At 35.7% G+C, this 13,785-nt stretch overlaps 8 protein-coding genes and 4 non-coding genes across 12 annotated transcripts; 5 read left to right on the top strand and 7 right to left on the bottom strand.

Moving 5' to 3' along the window:
- Positions 1-536: 536 nt before the first annotated feature.
- On the bottom strand, positions 537-1,269 carry W06G6.17 (Cysteine-rich transmembrane CYSTM domain-containing protein). Its single transcript, NM_001136440.3, has 3 exons — positions 1,152-1,269; positions 1,007-1,108; positions 537-961 (listed from the first exon to the last, which is right to left on the bottom strand). The coding sequence occupies exons 1-3, from the start codon at positions 1,253-1,255 to the stop codon at positions 817-819; spliced, it is 351 nt and encodes a 116-aa protein (NP_001129912.1). The 5' UTR covers positions 1,256-1,269; the 3' UTR covers positions 537-816.
- A 443-nt stretch (positions 1,270-1,712) lies between these two features.
- W06G6.19 lies at positions 1,713-1,804 on the top strand. The gene has a single exon (NR_070084.1). It is a non-coding gene; the product is annotated as an Unclassified non-coding RNA W06G6.19 (non-coding RNA).
- Positions 1,724-1,795, bottom strand: W06G6.t3. The gene has a single exon. It is a non-coding gene; the product is annotated as a tRNA-Asp (tRNA).
- A 121-nt stretch (positions 1,805-1,925) lies between the features above and the next one.
- W06G6.9 (CYSTM domain-containing protein) lies at positions 1,926-2,490 on the bottom strand. Its single transcript, NM_074811.5, has 3 exons — positions 2,337-2,490; positions 2,213-2,284; positions 1,926-2,165 (listed from the first exon to the last, which is right to left on the bottom strand). Exons 1-3 carry the CDS (start codon positions 2,414-2,416, stop codon positions 2,015-2,017), a joined length of 303 nt encoding a protein of 100 aa, NP_507212.2. The 5' UTR covers positions 2,417-2,490; the 3' UTR covers positions 1,926-2,014.
- Positions 2,491-2,717: 227 nt separating this feature from the next.
- Positions 2,718-3,211, bottom strand: W06G6.10 (uncharacterized protein; the record flags this gene model as incomplete). The annotated part of the gene is made up of 3 exons (NM_074812.2): positions 2,718-2,944; positions 2,991-3,077; positions 3,129-3,211. The coding sequence occupies 3 exons, from the start codon at positions 3,209-3,211 to the stop codon at positions 2,809-2,811; spliced, it is 306 nt and encodes a 101-aa protein (NP_507213.1). The 3' UTR covers positions 2,718-2,808.
- An 838-nt stretch (positions 3,212-4,049) lies between these two features.
- W06G6.20 (Cysteine-rich transmembrane CYSTM domain-containing protein) lies at positions 4,050-4,385 on the bottom strand. The gene is made up of 2 exons (NM_001380847.2): positions 4,292-4,385; positions 4,050-4,241 (listed from the first exon to the last, which is right to left on the bottom strand). Exons 1-2 carry the CDS (start codon positions 4,381-4,383, stop codon positions 4,100-4,102), a joined length of 234 nt encoding a protein of 77 aa, NP_001367198.1. The 5' UTR covers positions 4,384-4,385; the 3' UTR covers positions 4,050-4,099.
- A 389-nt stretch (positions 4,386-4,774) lies between these two features.
- On the top strand, positions 4,775-4,864 carry W06G6.18. Its single transcript, NR_070085.1, has one exon. It is a non-coding gene; the product is annotated as an Unclassified non-coding RNA W06G6.18 (non-coding RNA).
- W06G6.t2 lies at positions 4,784-4,855 on the bottom strand. Its single transcript has one exon. It is a non-coding gene; the product is annotated as a tRNA-Asp (tRNA).
- Positions 4,865-5,048: 184 nt separating the features above from the next.
- W06G6.11 (Cysteine-rich transmembrane CYSTM domain-containing protein) lies at positions 5,049-5,318 on the bottom strand (the record flags this gene model as incomplete). Its single annotated transcript, NM_001269793.1, has 2 exons — positions 5,049-5,169; positions 5,218-5,318. 2 exons carry the CDS (start codon positions 5,316-5,318, stop codon positions 5,049-5,051), a joined length of 222 nt encoding a protein of 73 aa, NP_001256722.1.
- A 2,541-nt stretch (positions 5,319-7,859) lies between these two features.
- Positions 7,860-8,129, top strand: W06G6.12 (DUF5709 domain-containing protein; the record flags this gene model as incomplete). Its single annotated transcript, NM_074814.2, has 1 exon — positions 7,860-8,129. The coding sequence occupies one exon, from the start codon at positions 7,860-7,862 to the stop codon at positions 8,127-8,129; it is 270 nt and encodes an 89-aa protein (NP_507215.2).
- A 386-nt stretch (positions 8,130-8,515) lies between these two features.
- Positions 8,516-9,362, top strand: W06G6.21 (Rep_fac-A_C domain-containing protein; the record flags this gene model as incomplete). Its single annotated transcript, NM_001276979.1, has 6 exons — positions 8,516-8,554; positions 8,609-8,688; positions 8,739-8,862; positions 8,986-9,063; positions 9,114-9,188; positions 9,246-9,362. 6 exons carry the CDS (start codon positions 8,516-8,518, stop codon positions 9,360-9,362), a joined length of 513 nt encoding a protein of 170 aa, NP_001263908.1.
- A 1,197-nt stretch (positions 9,363-10,559) lies between these two features.
- W06G6.15 (Serpentine Receptor, class I) lies at positions 10,560-13,450 on the top strand (the record flags this gene model as incomplete). Its single annotated transcript, NM_001129555.1, has 3 exons — positions 10,560-10,899; positions 12,880-13,088; positions 13,211-13,450. The coding sequence occupies 3 exons, from the start codon at positions 10,560-10,562 to the stop codon at positions 13,448-13,450; spliced, it is 789 nt and encodes a 262-aa protein (NP_001123027.1).
- Between the last annotated feature and the right edge of the window lie 335 nt (positions 13,451-13,785).

Consider the following 13,785-nt stretch of genomic DNA (forward strand, 5'->3'; position numbering starts at 1 on the left):
TAACTTTGGCGTGTTTCTCAAAAAAAACGTTCCAGAATTTTCTCGAATTTTCCAGAAGGTTCTAGAATATTCCAGAATGATGTTTCAAGAAATTTAACTTTGAATTCCCGCTAAAATGCTTTTTAAATTTCAAATTTTGAATGTCCGCTAAAATTTTTTCAAAAAAATAAAATTTGAATCCCCGTCAAAATGTTTTCAAAAAATTAAAATTTGAACTCCCGCCAAAAAGTTTTTGAAATTTGAAAACTTGAATTCCCGTCAAAATGGTCAAAAGACGAAAAGTCATATTTTCCCAAACTACAGTAATCCTACAGTACTCCTACAGTACATCTACAGTACTAATACTCCTACAGTACCTCTACAGTACTAATACAGCACCCCGACCATATCCCTCTACGAACCTCAAACCAGGAACGGTAGATTGTCTAACATTTTTCTTTAATATGTTCGAGTGGGTGCTTAAATAGTTAATTCATTTTTGACAGTTTTATAGTATTGTAATAATAACTAATTTTTCAACGTTTTTAATTTGTAAAAAATGCATAAAATTTTCATTTTCCAAATTTCACGAAAATTGCTAACCATGTATTACACAAGTCTTAACAAATGTACATAGGATCAATAGAAAACATTTAAACACAATAAACATTTTTCGGATAGAATGGCCGTACTATCATGATACATTTAACACAGTCTCCTCCAGTGGAAATCGGAAAAAAAAGTATGAAATCGATTTTAAATACATGAAAACTGAAGGAAATCACTTTTCAACGGTAAAATTTTCCCACGCTCACGAGAAACGGCCCCCTTGTTAAATCATTTCCACCCGAGGGGGATATGTATAAGGAAATAACCAATACAACAAAAACATTTGCAGAAGGGAGTACAAAATCTTGCCAATAATTGATCAGGATCTTCCCCTCTGTCGCCGGGTTTCCCCTTGGGCTTCACCTTCTTTTTTCTGAAATTGCGATATTAGTCTCGTCAATTTTCATCTGGGACTTACTCTGCAGTAGCGGGTTCTAAGGAAGTTGTACAAAAGTTCCATATTCCGCAACACAAACCTCTTTTTTCTTCTTTTTTCTCCTCCTTCGAAGAAACATTTTCCCTGTAAAATAATTCATTTCAACAAGTTTTTATTGAAAACTCACTCAATCTCAGTAATTGTGTTAGGATCAGGTTGGTACGGAGGTTGGACTGTAACTAAATTCGCCGGGTAGCCATAGGAATTTCCACTTGGGTCGGTGGTAGACATGGGTGAGCGAAAAAAGTGAACAATTTGAACTAAGACCGTTCTTAGGTTAAGAGTGAATGTATATCAAACGAGAAAAAAGGAAACGAAGAGAAAACTGGTTTTCTAGTTTTTTTTTTTTGAGACTAGCGACGGTCAAGAAAGAATAAGATTAAAGGTTATTGTATCAAATAATTTGATCTAGAAGGAAAATGCATCAATCAATTTAAAACTTTTTTTGTTTTACTTCTCTATAATATAATTAGATAAAAGTTTTATAATATTTAATTAGAGAATTTCTCAAAAAAAAAACTCTCAAGGAAAGTATTAAATGAGAAGGATTATTATTTTTTCTTGTTTGTTTATTTTTGTTTTAAAACAAAATAAAAACATTCTGGTGTTTTGGTAAGCTTATTGGCCACTTGTCAACTTTTTTTCGAACATTTTGAATTGTGAGAGTGTGGTCATAAACTCAACAGCTACAAAAAATTTCTCCCCGGCCGGGAATTGAACCCGGGTCTCGCATGTGACAGACGCGGATACTCACCACTATACTACCGAGGACACGAGAAAGTGTGCTCTAAAGTGAAAAGATTTTTCAAAGAACCGAGAGGGGGTGACTTGTCGTTGTGAAAAAATGTTAAGTCGCCACTTAACTCTAGTCGTGCATTATATTTTCTGTCAAATTCAAAGGTTTAAATGGCATTTTATTAAAATAAGGAACAAGAAGACAATATGAATATTAAATTGCAAGGTCTGTAACGGCTTTTTTCGAAAAAAAAATTACGGTGGAGCACAAAGGCTGAAGCAAAAAAGTATACTTCCTACACAACGGCAAACTTCATTAAAGCATCTACAGCAATCATTATCACAACAACATCCCCCATTCGCCGGGTTTTGCTGCCCACTGCCAGTGGGCTGCTCCCTCTCGCTTCTGAAATTTTAGTCTTGTCAAATAAATTCGGAGCTGGACCAACTTACATAGTGTCCACGGAAGTTGTACAGCAAGCCCATATTTTGGTAAAACATGTTCCTTCTTTCTCAGGATTTTTTCTATAAATAGTATACTTTAACAATTTATAAATTTTGAAACTGATAAACTTACGATATCTCTGTAATATTATCCGAGTCGGCTTGAAACGTTGGTTGACTTGTAATCGAGGTTCCACTAGGATCTTTAGACATTGTAGCGAAAGATGTGAACAATTTGAGCTAAGAATTTTCTTAAATTTTTATCGAACAAAAAACAGGGAAACGGAGTGAGAACTGGTTTTTGAGACTTTTAGAGACACACGATGATCGAAAAAAAGAGGAAGGACTGAAGATTAGAATGCATAGTATCAAGTCATATGAACTAGAACTTTAAGAACAAACATCAACCATTTCTGAAGTTCGTTCTAGGGAATGAAAAAACATGATAAATGTTACATAAAGGTAGAACTTCACGCTACCCTGCCCATGACTGCAAAATAAAGCACATTTTAGTCCAGCCACCATCATTTTATTACCGGCAGAAAACTTAGTCGCACAAAACAACAATATAGAAATGAAAAAAGAAACCAACAAATACACAAAGATTAGCCTTGACATATTCCTTGCACACACCCAGCACAACAGTTGCAACACAATTCAGCAAAGAAGCGAAGAACGCCGTGCATGCAGGAGCAGCAGCAGTTGTTTGGAGAACTGGCGTCTTGTTTAACCGCCTGGCTTCTAAAAAGTTAAACATATTAGTACGTTTTATGCTGAAACAACTCACTCTATATCTGAAAAAGATACTGGTTGAACTGCAATCACATAAATTTTATGTGAGGTTATATCGTCGACCTTTGGAATAGCATGTAACCTAAAACATGGAAAATTAGTAATTTAATATTTTCTACATCTTTAAACTTACGCTGCTTCTCCAACATCATCCAGGACATTTAACAACGTTGGTTTAGTTGAAGTCATGCTCAGTGGATTGCGGCCAAACTCCATGGTTGCGAAAAAAGTGAAAAATTTGAACTAAGATTGTTCTCGATTCAAGGATAATCTTATATTGAACGAAGAACACGGAAACGTAGTAAGAACAGGTTTTTTTGAGAACTTTTGAGACAGACGAAGATTGAAGAAAACGACTAAAGACTAGGCTATAGTATCAAATCATATGAACTAAAACTTCATGAACATTACATCAATCAAATTTGAACAATTTTTTTAGTTCCTGAGATAAGATAGATGAACAATCTTGAACTTATATTCCGTCCTCGAAATTGAAATTTAAAAAATTGAAGATAGTTCAGGTCACACAGGTCTTCAAGGATCGTCGTAGTTTTTTGGGGGAACTGATCGAATAACGTAAATTCTCTATTAGTCTGGTAAGACTAACGCTTGATTGAGCCGTCATCAAGAGGTTTTGCCGAATTAGGCCGGTTTGGCTCGGCCACGGCCGGGGTTGGTTTACTGCGAGTTGCGTGTCGCGTCGCGGCTAGGCTTCCCATCCATTTAACAGGACAATGACGTTAAAAACAGCACTATATATGTAAGGTTTTCGTGCAGGCGAGGAATCCGAAAAGTGTCGGTCGCGGCGAAAAAACCACATCTCTAACTACGTGGTGTGAACAACAAGACTTTGACTTCTCGTCATAATGCATAAAAGAGGCGAGCATGTTGAAGGCAGGCAACAGAGCCTGAAACCGCTGTTGGCTCCCATGAAAACCCCAAATTCCCGAAGACACGGAAAAATTCTGATCTTAAGGGAGACAATTTTACAATGAACGGAAAAAGGGCTTACTTTGAAGGAACCTGTTGGTGTTGCAAGTTTAAGTGAAAATTTCAAATTAGTTTATGCAAGTAGAAACCATTAAATAATTATCACTGTGCATTTCAATCAGAGTTTGCGCATATCTTGCAACAATCCACGAAAATTGAAACCCAGCTGGTGCATATTTCACATCCCAAGCACGCCAAGCAACATTTTTCCGCTGTACAGCACGAACTTTCCTCCGCGTTTTTATCCTCTTTTTCCCTGTAAATTTAATAATTAAAACAGTTTCCAGATGTAAAAAAGTTACTTACGTTTCCCCTGGAGTTTTATCAGAGGGTACGAACGGTGGTTGAGTCGTGATCAAGTTTGCCGGATAGCCAGTACTGTTTGGATCGCTAGACATGACTGAAGAAGTGAACAATTTGAACTGAGACGGTTCTTTAGTGAAAAATAAGTTTTTATCGAACGAGAGACACGACGGAACGTGGGGAGAACTGGTTCTTGATACTTTTTGAGACAGCCGCCGATTAACGAAAATGGCCGAAGGTTAGGATAGTATCAAGTCATATGAATTAGAATTTTACGAACAAACATCAATCAATTTTGAACGTTTTTTATTTTTGGATTTTTAGAGATAAGGATACAGTTTCGTAGATTTCCTAGAATTGTTTTAAAAATAATTTGTTTAGTACCGGAAATTTATACCATTTGGCACATAACGAAATTTTAGTTAATTATTGCTCTAGTTCAAGGAGAACAAGTTTATTATGTGACTATAGTTTATTATTTTTATCAAAAAGTTTCTCCCCGGCCGGGAATTGAACCCGGGTCTCGCATGTGACAGACGCGGATACTCACCACTATACTACCGAGGACACGAGAAAGTGTGCTCTAAAGTGAAAAGATTTTTTGAAGAACTGAGAGACAAATACATGGTGCAGTTTGACCTTCCGATGAACTCAACAATTCAAATAAAATTTTATTTGAAAAAATACAGAAAAATTCAACGAAAAATTGTAATGTAATAAATAAAAGACGAGTAATTTATGTAAGTAATATCAATCAAACTCAATAACTTCTGAATATGCTACAAAAACAGCAGAGTATATTGCAACAATCCCAAATATCACCACAGTCTTCTTTCGTGAAACACGTGTTTTCTTCTGATTTCTTTTCTGGCTTCTTTTCGCTGAAAAAAATTAACTAGGCCGTAAAAATAAAAAATTGAAAAACGTACGTTTTTCCTGTGATTCTATCAGAGTCAGGTAGGAACGGCGGCTGATTAGTGATTAAATTTGCCGGATAGTTGCAAGAAGTTCCACTTGGGTCATTGGACATGGTGGAAAAAGTGAACAATTCTGATGAATTTCCTTAATAGTATTGTTTTTGTAGCATCAGTTTATTTTGATAAATGAGTGTTCACCGACGACATCTTTATCTTTTTTGAACTTCCTCCGCATTACTTGGTGTTTAAAATTAAATTAGTTTAAGAGGCCAAATTGACACAATCAAAACTGCGGGTGTCTGAAGCAGTATGCATACATTAGTAAGTTACCTTTTCCAAAAATGAAACCAAAGAAAACCAAACTGTAAAAGCTATACAATAGTTTCGATACTTAATGACTATGAGCATCACATTAAGATCAGGTTACATGACGTGTTTATTGCGTAAAATTGTTTAGATATCTAATTTTGCTGAAAATACAATTCAACCATATTTAATAAATTCCCTCAACGTGCTTCGGCTCCTCACACAAATTACGTGATCTACCCTTGTAAATTGGTTGCATAGCTAGATTCTCCCATGCCCTCAAATCGTGAAACCCACAGACAGTTAGGCAATGCCCACAGACTTACTATCCTCCCTTTCCCCACTGTATATTTTGAAAAAAGAAACATGTCCCGCTGCATATGTTCCACCTGTTGTGGCATTAGAAAGCGGCTGGTTTCAACTCATTGTTTTTCCCCTACGTATTAGTTTCTATCTTTCTTTGCGTACCAAGTAGATTTGCACCATCTTTCCAAAATGTAGACAGTATTCTTGAAGATTTACATTTGTTCTTTATCAGTGTGAAATTCATAAAAATAAAGTTGCACCCTTTAAATTTGCAACTGAAAAAACTGTCCGTAAATTAGACTTGCCGTATCAAAATTAAGTTTGCATGTCATTCAAATTTTGTCGGTGAGTCATCGTCTTTTTCTCGAATAACAAAAGAAAGTTTATTCGACAGATGTATTATAAACAAAACGGGCGGCATCAAAGAGTTCGCGCGCAAGTGATAGCACCCTTACATCCATCTCCCCCTATTTCTTGCTTATTGCCAGAAGATGATAGTACATTGGCAGTTCACGATATTTAGCTGTTGCTCAGTAACTTTGTGCTCATTGTTATCTAAAATTTAGTTTGTAACTGAACGCTTTCATTTGTTAATCGTTATTTCTAATACCAACTCCCAATTTGATTGAGTTTTTAAAACCTGTCGGACACGCTACGAGTATCAACATGTGGGTGTCAAATTCTATAACATGGTTATTTCTAGAATAATTGCAAAATCTGTTCCGAATCTGAATCTATCGCGTGCTTGATATAATGTGTCTATCGTTTCAGTTCCCAGGATAAATTCACTCTAACAATGTTTTATGCATTTCTAGAAACTTGCCTTTCAAATTTATTACCTTAAAATTTTTGAAGATTTTATAGTGCACACCATTCACCCCGCCAACTTTTTTTCCTCTAAAAACATTATTTCAAATTACTTGGCCTTCAACCAAATTAGCAGGAATTGTATTTTATTGTGTCAAAAGTCATTTGTACAATGAGAGGGAGCTATTTTGCGAAGCTGTGACATCATGGACGGCCTTGAAATTTAACCACCGTATTCCAAAAACTACTAGGTTACGGGATAATTTTACTATTTCAACTTTTCATTAAGTGTTTAGAACTTAAAATATTTAATACTCATTGAGAACTAAAAACGTCTTATTTTGCTCAATTGTTTCAGGTTAAGTTTCAAACTTTCCATTTTTCGAATAATAGTGTAAATTTAAATGTGATACATTCAAAACAATCAAAATTGGTAAACGCATCCAGTTTCATGTTTGGGGGTCAAAACATATGCCTGCCTTTTCACTGAAGGTCATGCGGTCTGGAAACAAAAACATATAACCCTTTTTGTTCTAAGAGATGTCGCTTTTCCTCTCTTAGCAGTTAGTCCAAAAAAAATACAAGATTCAATTCAAAATGTTCCTTATATGGGAAGCGGGAAGAAATTTCGAAATTTGAATTTTAATTTGCATGTGAATTTCCCGCTTCTGTGTGTTTTGTCGCGGACACCATAAATTCCGTTTTCGGCAACAAAAAGTGAGTTTTTTGTAGGAAATACATAGTTGAAATTGATTTTAAAAAAGAGAAAAAGAACTCTGATTTTGGAGAATAATTTTTGGAAATTTTTATCAAATTTTTCTGCACGTGGATCATATTTGTTCTTGAAAAAAAGTTATAGTCTTAACATGCCGAAATTTTGATTTTTCAATCAATTACTAATAAAAAGATAAAGTTAATTTATTGAATTTTCCTATTTTCAACTTAGTCCTGTGTATGTTAACAGTGCTCTATTTTTTTTGTTAATTATTTAAATTTTATTTTATTTTTCACAAGATTTCCAGATTACAATTGCGATTTCTACAACTACACTACTAGGACGAAAGTAAGGTTTTTACGAGGATTTTTCCACACTTCAAAAGTTTAAGCTTTTACTTCCGCCTAGGCGTCGACTTAAGATTATGTTAGGCTTTGGCTTACGCCTCGGTTTCGGCTTAGACATAGGCTTAGGTTAAAGTTTAGGCTATGACTTCGCTATCTAAAATCCGAATTTCCAGATGGAAGTTGATCCCGATCAAGAAGCGGAATCACTGGGAGGAATGAGCGAAGCAGTGGACTATTCCGATGCTGAATCGACTCACTCAGTTTCTGATGACACCGACGAGGAGATGGATATTGCTGATGGAGCTGTCGGCATAGAGGATCACTTGGCTGCCGATGAGCTCAAGATCGGGCTCGGAGAGATCAAGGTCGCTGCCGTCGAGCCCCGATTCTCGCAGGAGTTCATCCAACAGGTTCAGAGAGAGGCAGAGGATTACCCTCATTAGGTTCGGATGCGGGTAACATTTTGATAATTTCATGACGCGCAAATATCAGGACGACCAATCGGCGGCGAACAGTGGGCGTGGCCTACGTCTCTGATTGGTCGGATCTATTTTCATCCAAGCGCGAGATTAAGAGTCTGCTTTAGCAATATTTTATTCAGATGATGATGAGAGCAATGGGTCTGGGACGGCCTGGAAACATGTCCGAATCTGAGGAGGAGGAAGATAATAACTAATTGATTGACTGTAAAAAATAAATTTAATCGTTTGGTTTTATAGTTTCTGAAAGCTCGTGCTGAACTCGTTTTTTACGGTGTCTAATATTTGATCTAGATCTTTTTTCTGTTCAGAAGTTTCTGTAGCTTCAGCTTCAGCTCAAGCTTTGTACAATGCTATTATTTTTCAAAACTTCTGAAAAATTGCAAACGGTGAGTCAAAGTGTATTTTATTATACAGAATTCAAATTTAAGTTTTATTTTCAGTTGGAAATCGACGTGGACGAGTTCTACCCGCCAACAGACAAGTACCTAGTTTTTGCTCATTGGGAATGTTGTGCCTATTGGTAAGCTTGATGGGTCCATTGTGCTCACTTTGAGAATTACCAGTTTTCAGGGTGAGCAAAAGAATGAGTTCACAGGAGCACCACACTTGTCCCAATTGCAATTGCAGAGTTAAAGCCCATGTGGCTTTTTCTTTGGTCACCGATGCGTTTGAATTCAAGAACTATTTGATTGTTGTAAGTTCGTTTCCCGCGCAAACGAGGACTAATCAGCGATGTACAGAAGGCGTGGCCTACATCGCTGATTGGTTGGCACCTCCCTCAACATAAATAGCAATTATCGTTCTCAACACATTTCAGGTCAACGCCGTGGAAAAATTTCAGGCAGCTCAGGTCCGAGCCTTGTCAGATTATTTGGATCAGAAAAATCAGATAGAGGTAGTTGAAAAAAGTATTCCAAAAAATTTATTGAAAGTCTAAATTTATAGAGTCAAATGCTTCCTAGCTCCCTTTCAAACACACCGGAATACCCAGGCAATAACGGACAATTTTTCAAATCCTGGGTAGGAAATTTTCACTTTTAAGAAAAATCTGAAAACCTATAGTATTAAAAATTTCAGCTTTTCTGGGACATTCCCTACCCAATGCCAGAGGTTTATGGTGTGAACAAGTGTTTCCGATTGGTTGGAAATGGAAATTTCGTCCCAAAACCCAATGAGTGGGTGTTGTTTAATTGATTGATTTTGGACCTTTTTCCCTTTTTTTGTGGTTACCAATGACATTCCGATGTTTTCCCAAAAATTTGAATTTCCGCGCAAAAGAGATTCAATCAGCGACGGACGGGGGGCGTGGCCTATGTCGCTGATTGGTCAGGGCCTTAGGATATTGGAGTGTCGTAGTGAGCACCAAGAATATATTTTTCATTTGTATCTGTAAACTTCTGAATTTCTTTCCAATTTTCGATCTTTTGCTTTTTTTATCTTTCAACATTTGATCAGAACATTTTTGCAATATATAATTAAAACTCGTTGTTAACGATCTTTCACTTTCAAAGTTTTTTCCTACATTTTTCCCTGTGTTGTCATTTTTGTGAATAAAGTATCAATTTGAAAATAAAAAAGCGCAAAGATAAAAAAACATTTTCGTGTACTTGGAAATCAGCATGTTTCCATAAATCATGAATTTGTCCGGAAAAAAATCAAAATTGTAGTTTTTGCTTTAAAAAAGTTTAGTATTTTTTTCAGGTTTTCGAAAAAAATTTTATCAGAAGATTTCATATTTTCAGAATAAATGAAACTCCCGCCATATTTTATTTTGAATTCCCAGTCAGAAAAATTCGGAAAAAGTTTGAAATTCCCGCTAAATGTTTTTCTCGGAAAATTTGTAATTGTTGCCATAACTTTTCTTCTAAAAAATTTGAACTTCCCGTCAACATTTCTTCGCCCAAAATTTTAATTTCCCGCCAAATTATTTTTTCTGAAAAAATTAAAAAATTTCTGTCAAAAAATTATACACATATGAAATTTAAACTTCGTGTCAAAAAAATATTTTCTCAGAAGTTTGACAATAAATTTTGAATTCCGCCAATATTTTTCTCGTTGTCAAAAACTTTGAATTTTGGCCAAAAAAAGTTCATTCAAAATATTTGAATTTACCGCCAAATTTTTTAAAAAGAAAATTTGAATTTCCCTTATGGTTTTTCTTCTCCAAAAATTCGAACTTCCCGCCAACAAAATTCATATTGTCCTTTTCTTTTTTCTATTTTGACCACTGAAATATATTACCTTTTCATTTTATTTTCAGGGCAGGACACACACACACCCTCCCCACCACTACACATAAAACTCACCTCATTCCTGCTATTCAAATAATGCTCAGAGACCGCCCATTTCTTCCCAGCACAAGCTAACTACATCTATTACATTTGGAACAAAATGTCGACAACCGAGGTAGACATGTCCCCTGGCAATTGTACCATCGACTACAGTATCCCTTATCATTGGGTAATGGAGTACTCACCATTTATATCTGTTTGGTTCTACATCTATATTGTATTCTTTGTGATCGAACAAAATGGGTCACTGAAGCTTTCCCATCAACACGCCGCAATATTGAATCATCACTTTTGGAATGGGGTTCATCAAGTCTATGTTTGTATATTTTACCGCCCAGTTGCCCATCTCCCAATGTTTGGGTTTCAAATTGGTGGAGTCGTGAGGAGTTGGGGGCTCAATGCCATCGAATTGTGGATTGTTTGGGTTTGGGTGGTTTTTGGTAAGTTGACCTAGTTTTGGGGAATATTTTAAAAGTCTAGATCAGGAGTTGGCGGCTATTGCAAATTTGCAAAAAAATTTAAAAGAATTTAAAATAATTATTTTAAAAAAAACAAAGAAAACTTTTCAAACCCCGTTGCAATTTTTTTTGTCGACAAATTCGGCAATTCGGCATATTGTCGATTTGTCGATTTGCCGAAAATTTGGATTTTCGGCAAATTGCCGATTCTTCTCATTCTTCTCAATTTGCCGGAAATTTTTAAAGGGATTTTCTATAAGAATAAAACACTTAAAACTGTGTCTTTTTGAAATATTTTCCTGTTTATTCTAGAAATTTTCATAGAATTTGCTTATATTGCAAAATAGATATAGGAGAACTCATAGGTTGCATACAATTTTGCTGATTAAAATTGAAATTTTGAAATTTCCTAAAAAAATGTGTAAACCCACAATTTGCTGAAAATTTTGGGCATTTGCAGTTTTTCTGGCAAATTCGGCAAACCGGCAATTTGTCGGAAGTTTTCAACTCCGTCAATTTTCCGATATCACTGGATTTTTCCATTCCGGCGATTAGCCGATTTGCCGGGAAAATCGTTTGCCGCCCACAAAAACCACGTATGAAAGTCCAAAATGTTTGAATTTCATAAAAAATAATTCGACAAGTTTTTTGGAATTAAAAAAAATAAATTGCAAAATTTTTCAAATAAAATATAAAATTCTTGAAAAAATTTTTTGACGACTTCCAGAATAATAATATAAGAACATTTGAATTTCACCACTTTGACTTTAACTAAATATATTTCAAAAAATTTATGATCTCTCTGAACTATCGGAATCCTGAATAAACTCTACTTATTCTTTCCCCAGCAATTTGTTTTGTTGTTGTTGATAACCACTAGTAGTCATGAAATTACTTTTTCCCACCACCGAAAATTCAACTTTACACCTAATACGGCGCGGGAAAATGTACCTTTAGTTGAGAAAGAGCACACGAATCGGGAGAATTTTTAAATTTTTGAGTATCAGAAAAATTGAAAAGTAAATTTTTTTTCAGTATTCATGGGTTTGCTATTATTTTAAAATTTAATTTCTCAAGTTCAAATACCTCATTTCGGCTCAAAGTCCGCTTTCACCAACCTGGTTGGAATTTTGGTGGCGAAAAAAAACGAAAGATCAAGTCTCAATTTTTGATTGACATCCATCCGGTTAGCTTTTTACCCAAAAACGTGCAGAACGTGAAATTCCTGCCCTTGTCAACGCAAAAGTAAATATATATCGAAACAAATTCAATTAGCTGAAACATTTGTCCTTAATTATGATTTTTAGTCGTTCTGTGAGCTTTATGTATTAGGTGGAACGAAAGAAAAAAGTTTTAATAATTGAATTTGTCACGAGAATTCTTGGCAGTGTTCTGTTTTAGTTGAATTTTTATTTAGAAATAAGGTATCCTTCGCGGAAGTGAAATAACTGATCTTACAATTTTTGCACATAAAAAGTGACGGCAAAATCAAAAAATAAAAAAAAAATTTTTTTGGAAAATTGATTAAATTGCTACGCAAAAGCTTTTGATATTACAATAACAAAAATGTTAGCTCGGAAACTTTAAAATTCAAAGAAATGTCTATTTTTCCTAGTTGTCAAAGAAATTTGGTAGTTTGATTTTTGAATTTAAAAGTTCTATTGTTCCAAGTTCCCGTTCTGTTTTATAATATTAATCAGGGGAAAAAAGTGACAAAAAATATATTAAAGATCAATAACTAAATATAGCTGGTTCTTTTCTTGTAACTGAAAGAATATGTTCAGCCAAATAATGACAAGCGGTCGCTGTTAAAAAAAAACAATTTTGGAACAAAACCCAGAAATGGGCGGAGCATATTATTGATTTTTTGAAATCTGATCAGCAGTTTCAAAGTCTATTTTAAATGGTCGGAACTATATCGAAAATATGGGAAGTAAGAAAAATGACAATTCAATGTTCCAGTACTGCTCCTCTCTATGGTGCACCTCTTCTACGCTCGACTCTATACCATATCCCATATGATGGTAATCAACAGGTATCGCCCTCTGATCCATGGTAGTACTGTAGTTTTTGTACTTTCAATATTTGTGTCATTGGGTTGTGGGTCGAGTATATTGCTGGTATTCTTGTCGACCCCATATGTGGTGCAAATTAAGACGAACGCGTTTTTGGTGAGTTTTTTTTACGGACATCTACCGGGTTCCGCGCCCTTTCTGTGGCGTAGTGCGGCGCGGAGCCCGCTAGGTGTCGGGCCATCCTGGTTTTGAGGGTTTTTTGGACTTAAAATTTTCAGAAATACAATAGCCGCGTCATATTTTGTCCAGATTTTGCAATTGTGGACCTGACAATGTGGCAAACTATTTTGCCGAATGCCCTAGCCGCATTTGGACTTGCCACGTTGTTCTTCATTATGGTATTCATGGGCGTTGCCAGCCTAATAGTGCTGAGCACGAAAAACCCATCATCTTCAATTAAAACTCGGAAGACACAGAAGACCCTGATGCAAAGTTTTGTAATACAGGTGAGCCGATAAGCCCAGCTTTGTCCTCAATTTTTCCAAAACTAACGTAATCCTACAATAGCTGTACAACTATACTACAGTACTCCTACATCATCCCTACAATAACCGTGCACTATTACTACAGTGCCCCTACAGTACCCCTACAGAAATAGAACAGTGCCTACAGTAACTCTACAGTAACCGTACAGTAATCTCCACTACTCCTACAGTACTACCATCGTACCCCCACAGTATTCCTACAGTAGTTCTACAATAACTCTACAGTACCCCTACAGCACCTCTACAGTACTTCTACAGTAACCGTACAGTAATCCCCCACTACATCATCAACCCTACATTAATCCTAC

The sequence above is a fragment of the Caenorhabditis elegans genome, chromosome V (assembly GCF_000002985.6).
Source record: "Caenorhabditis elegans chromosome V".
NCBI lineage: Eukaryota > Metazoa > Nematoda > Chromadorea > Rhabditida > Rhabditidae > Caenorhabditis > Caenorhabditis elegans.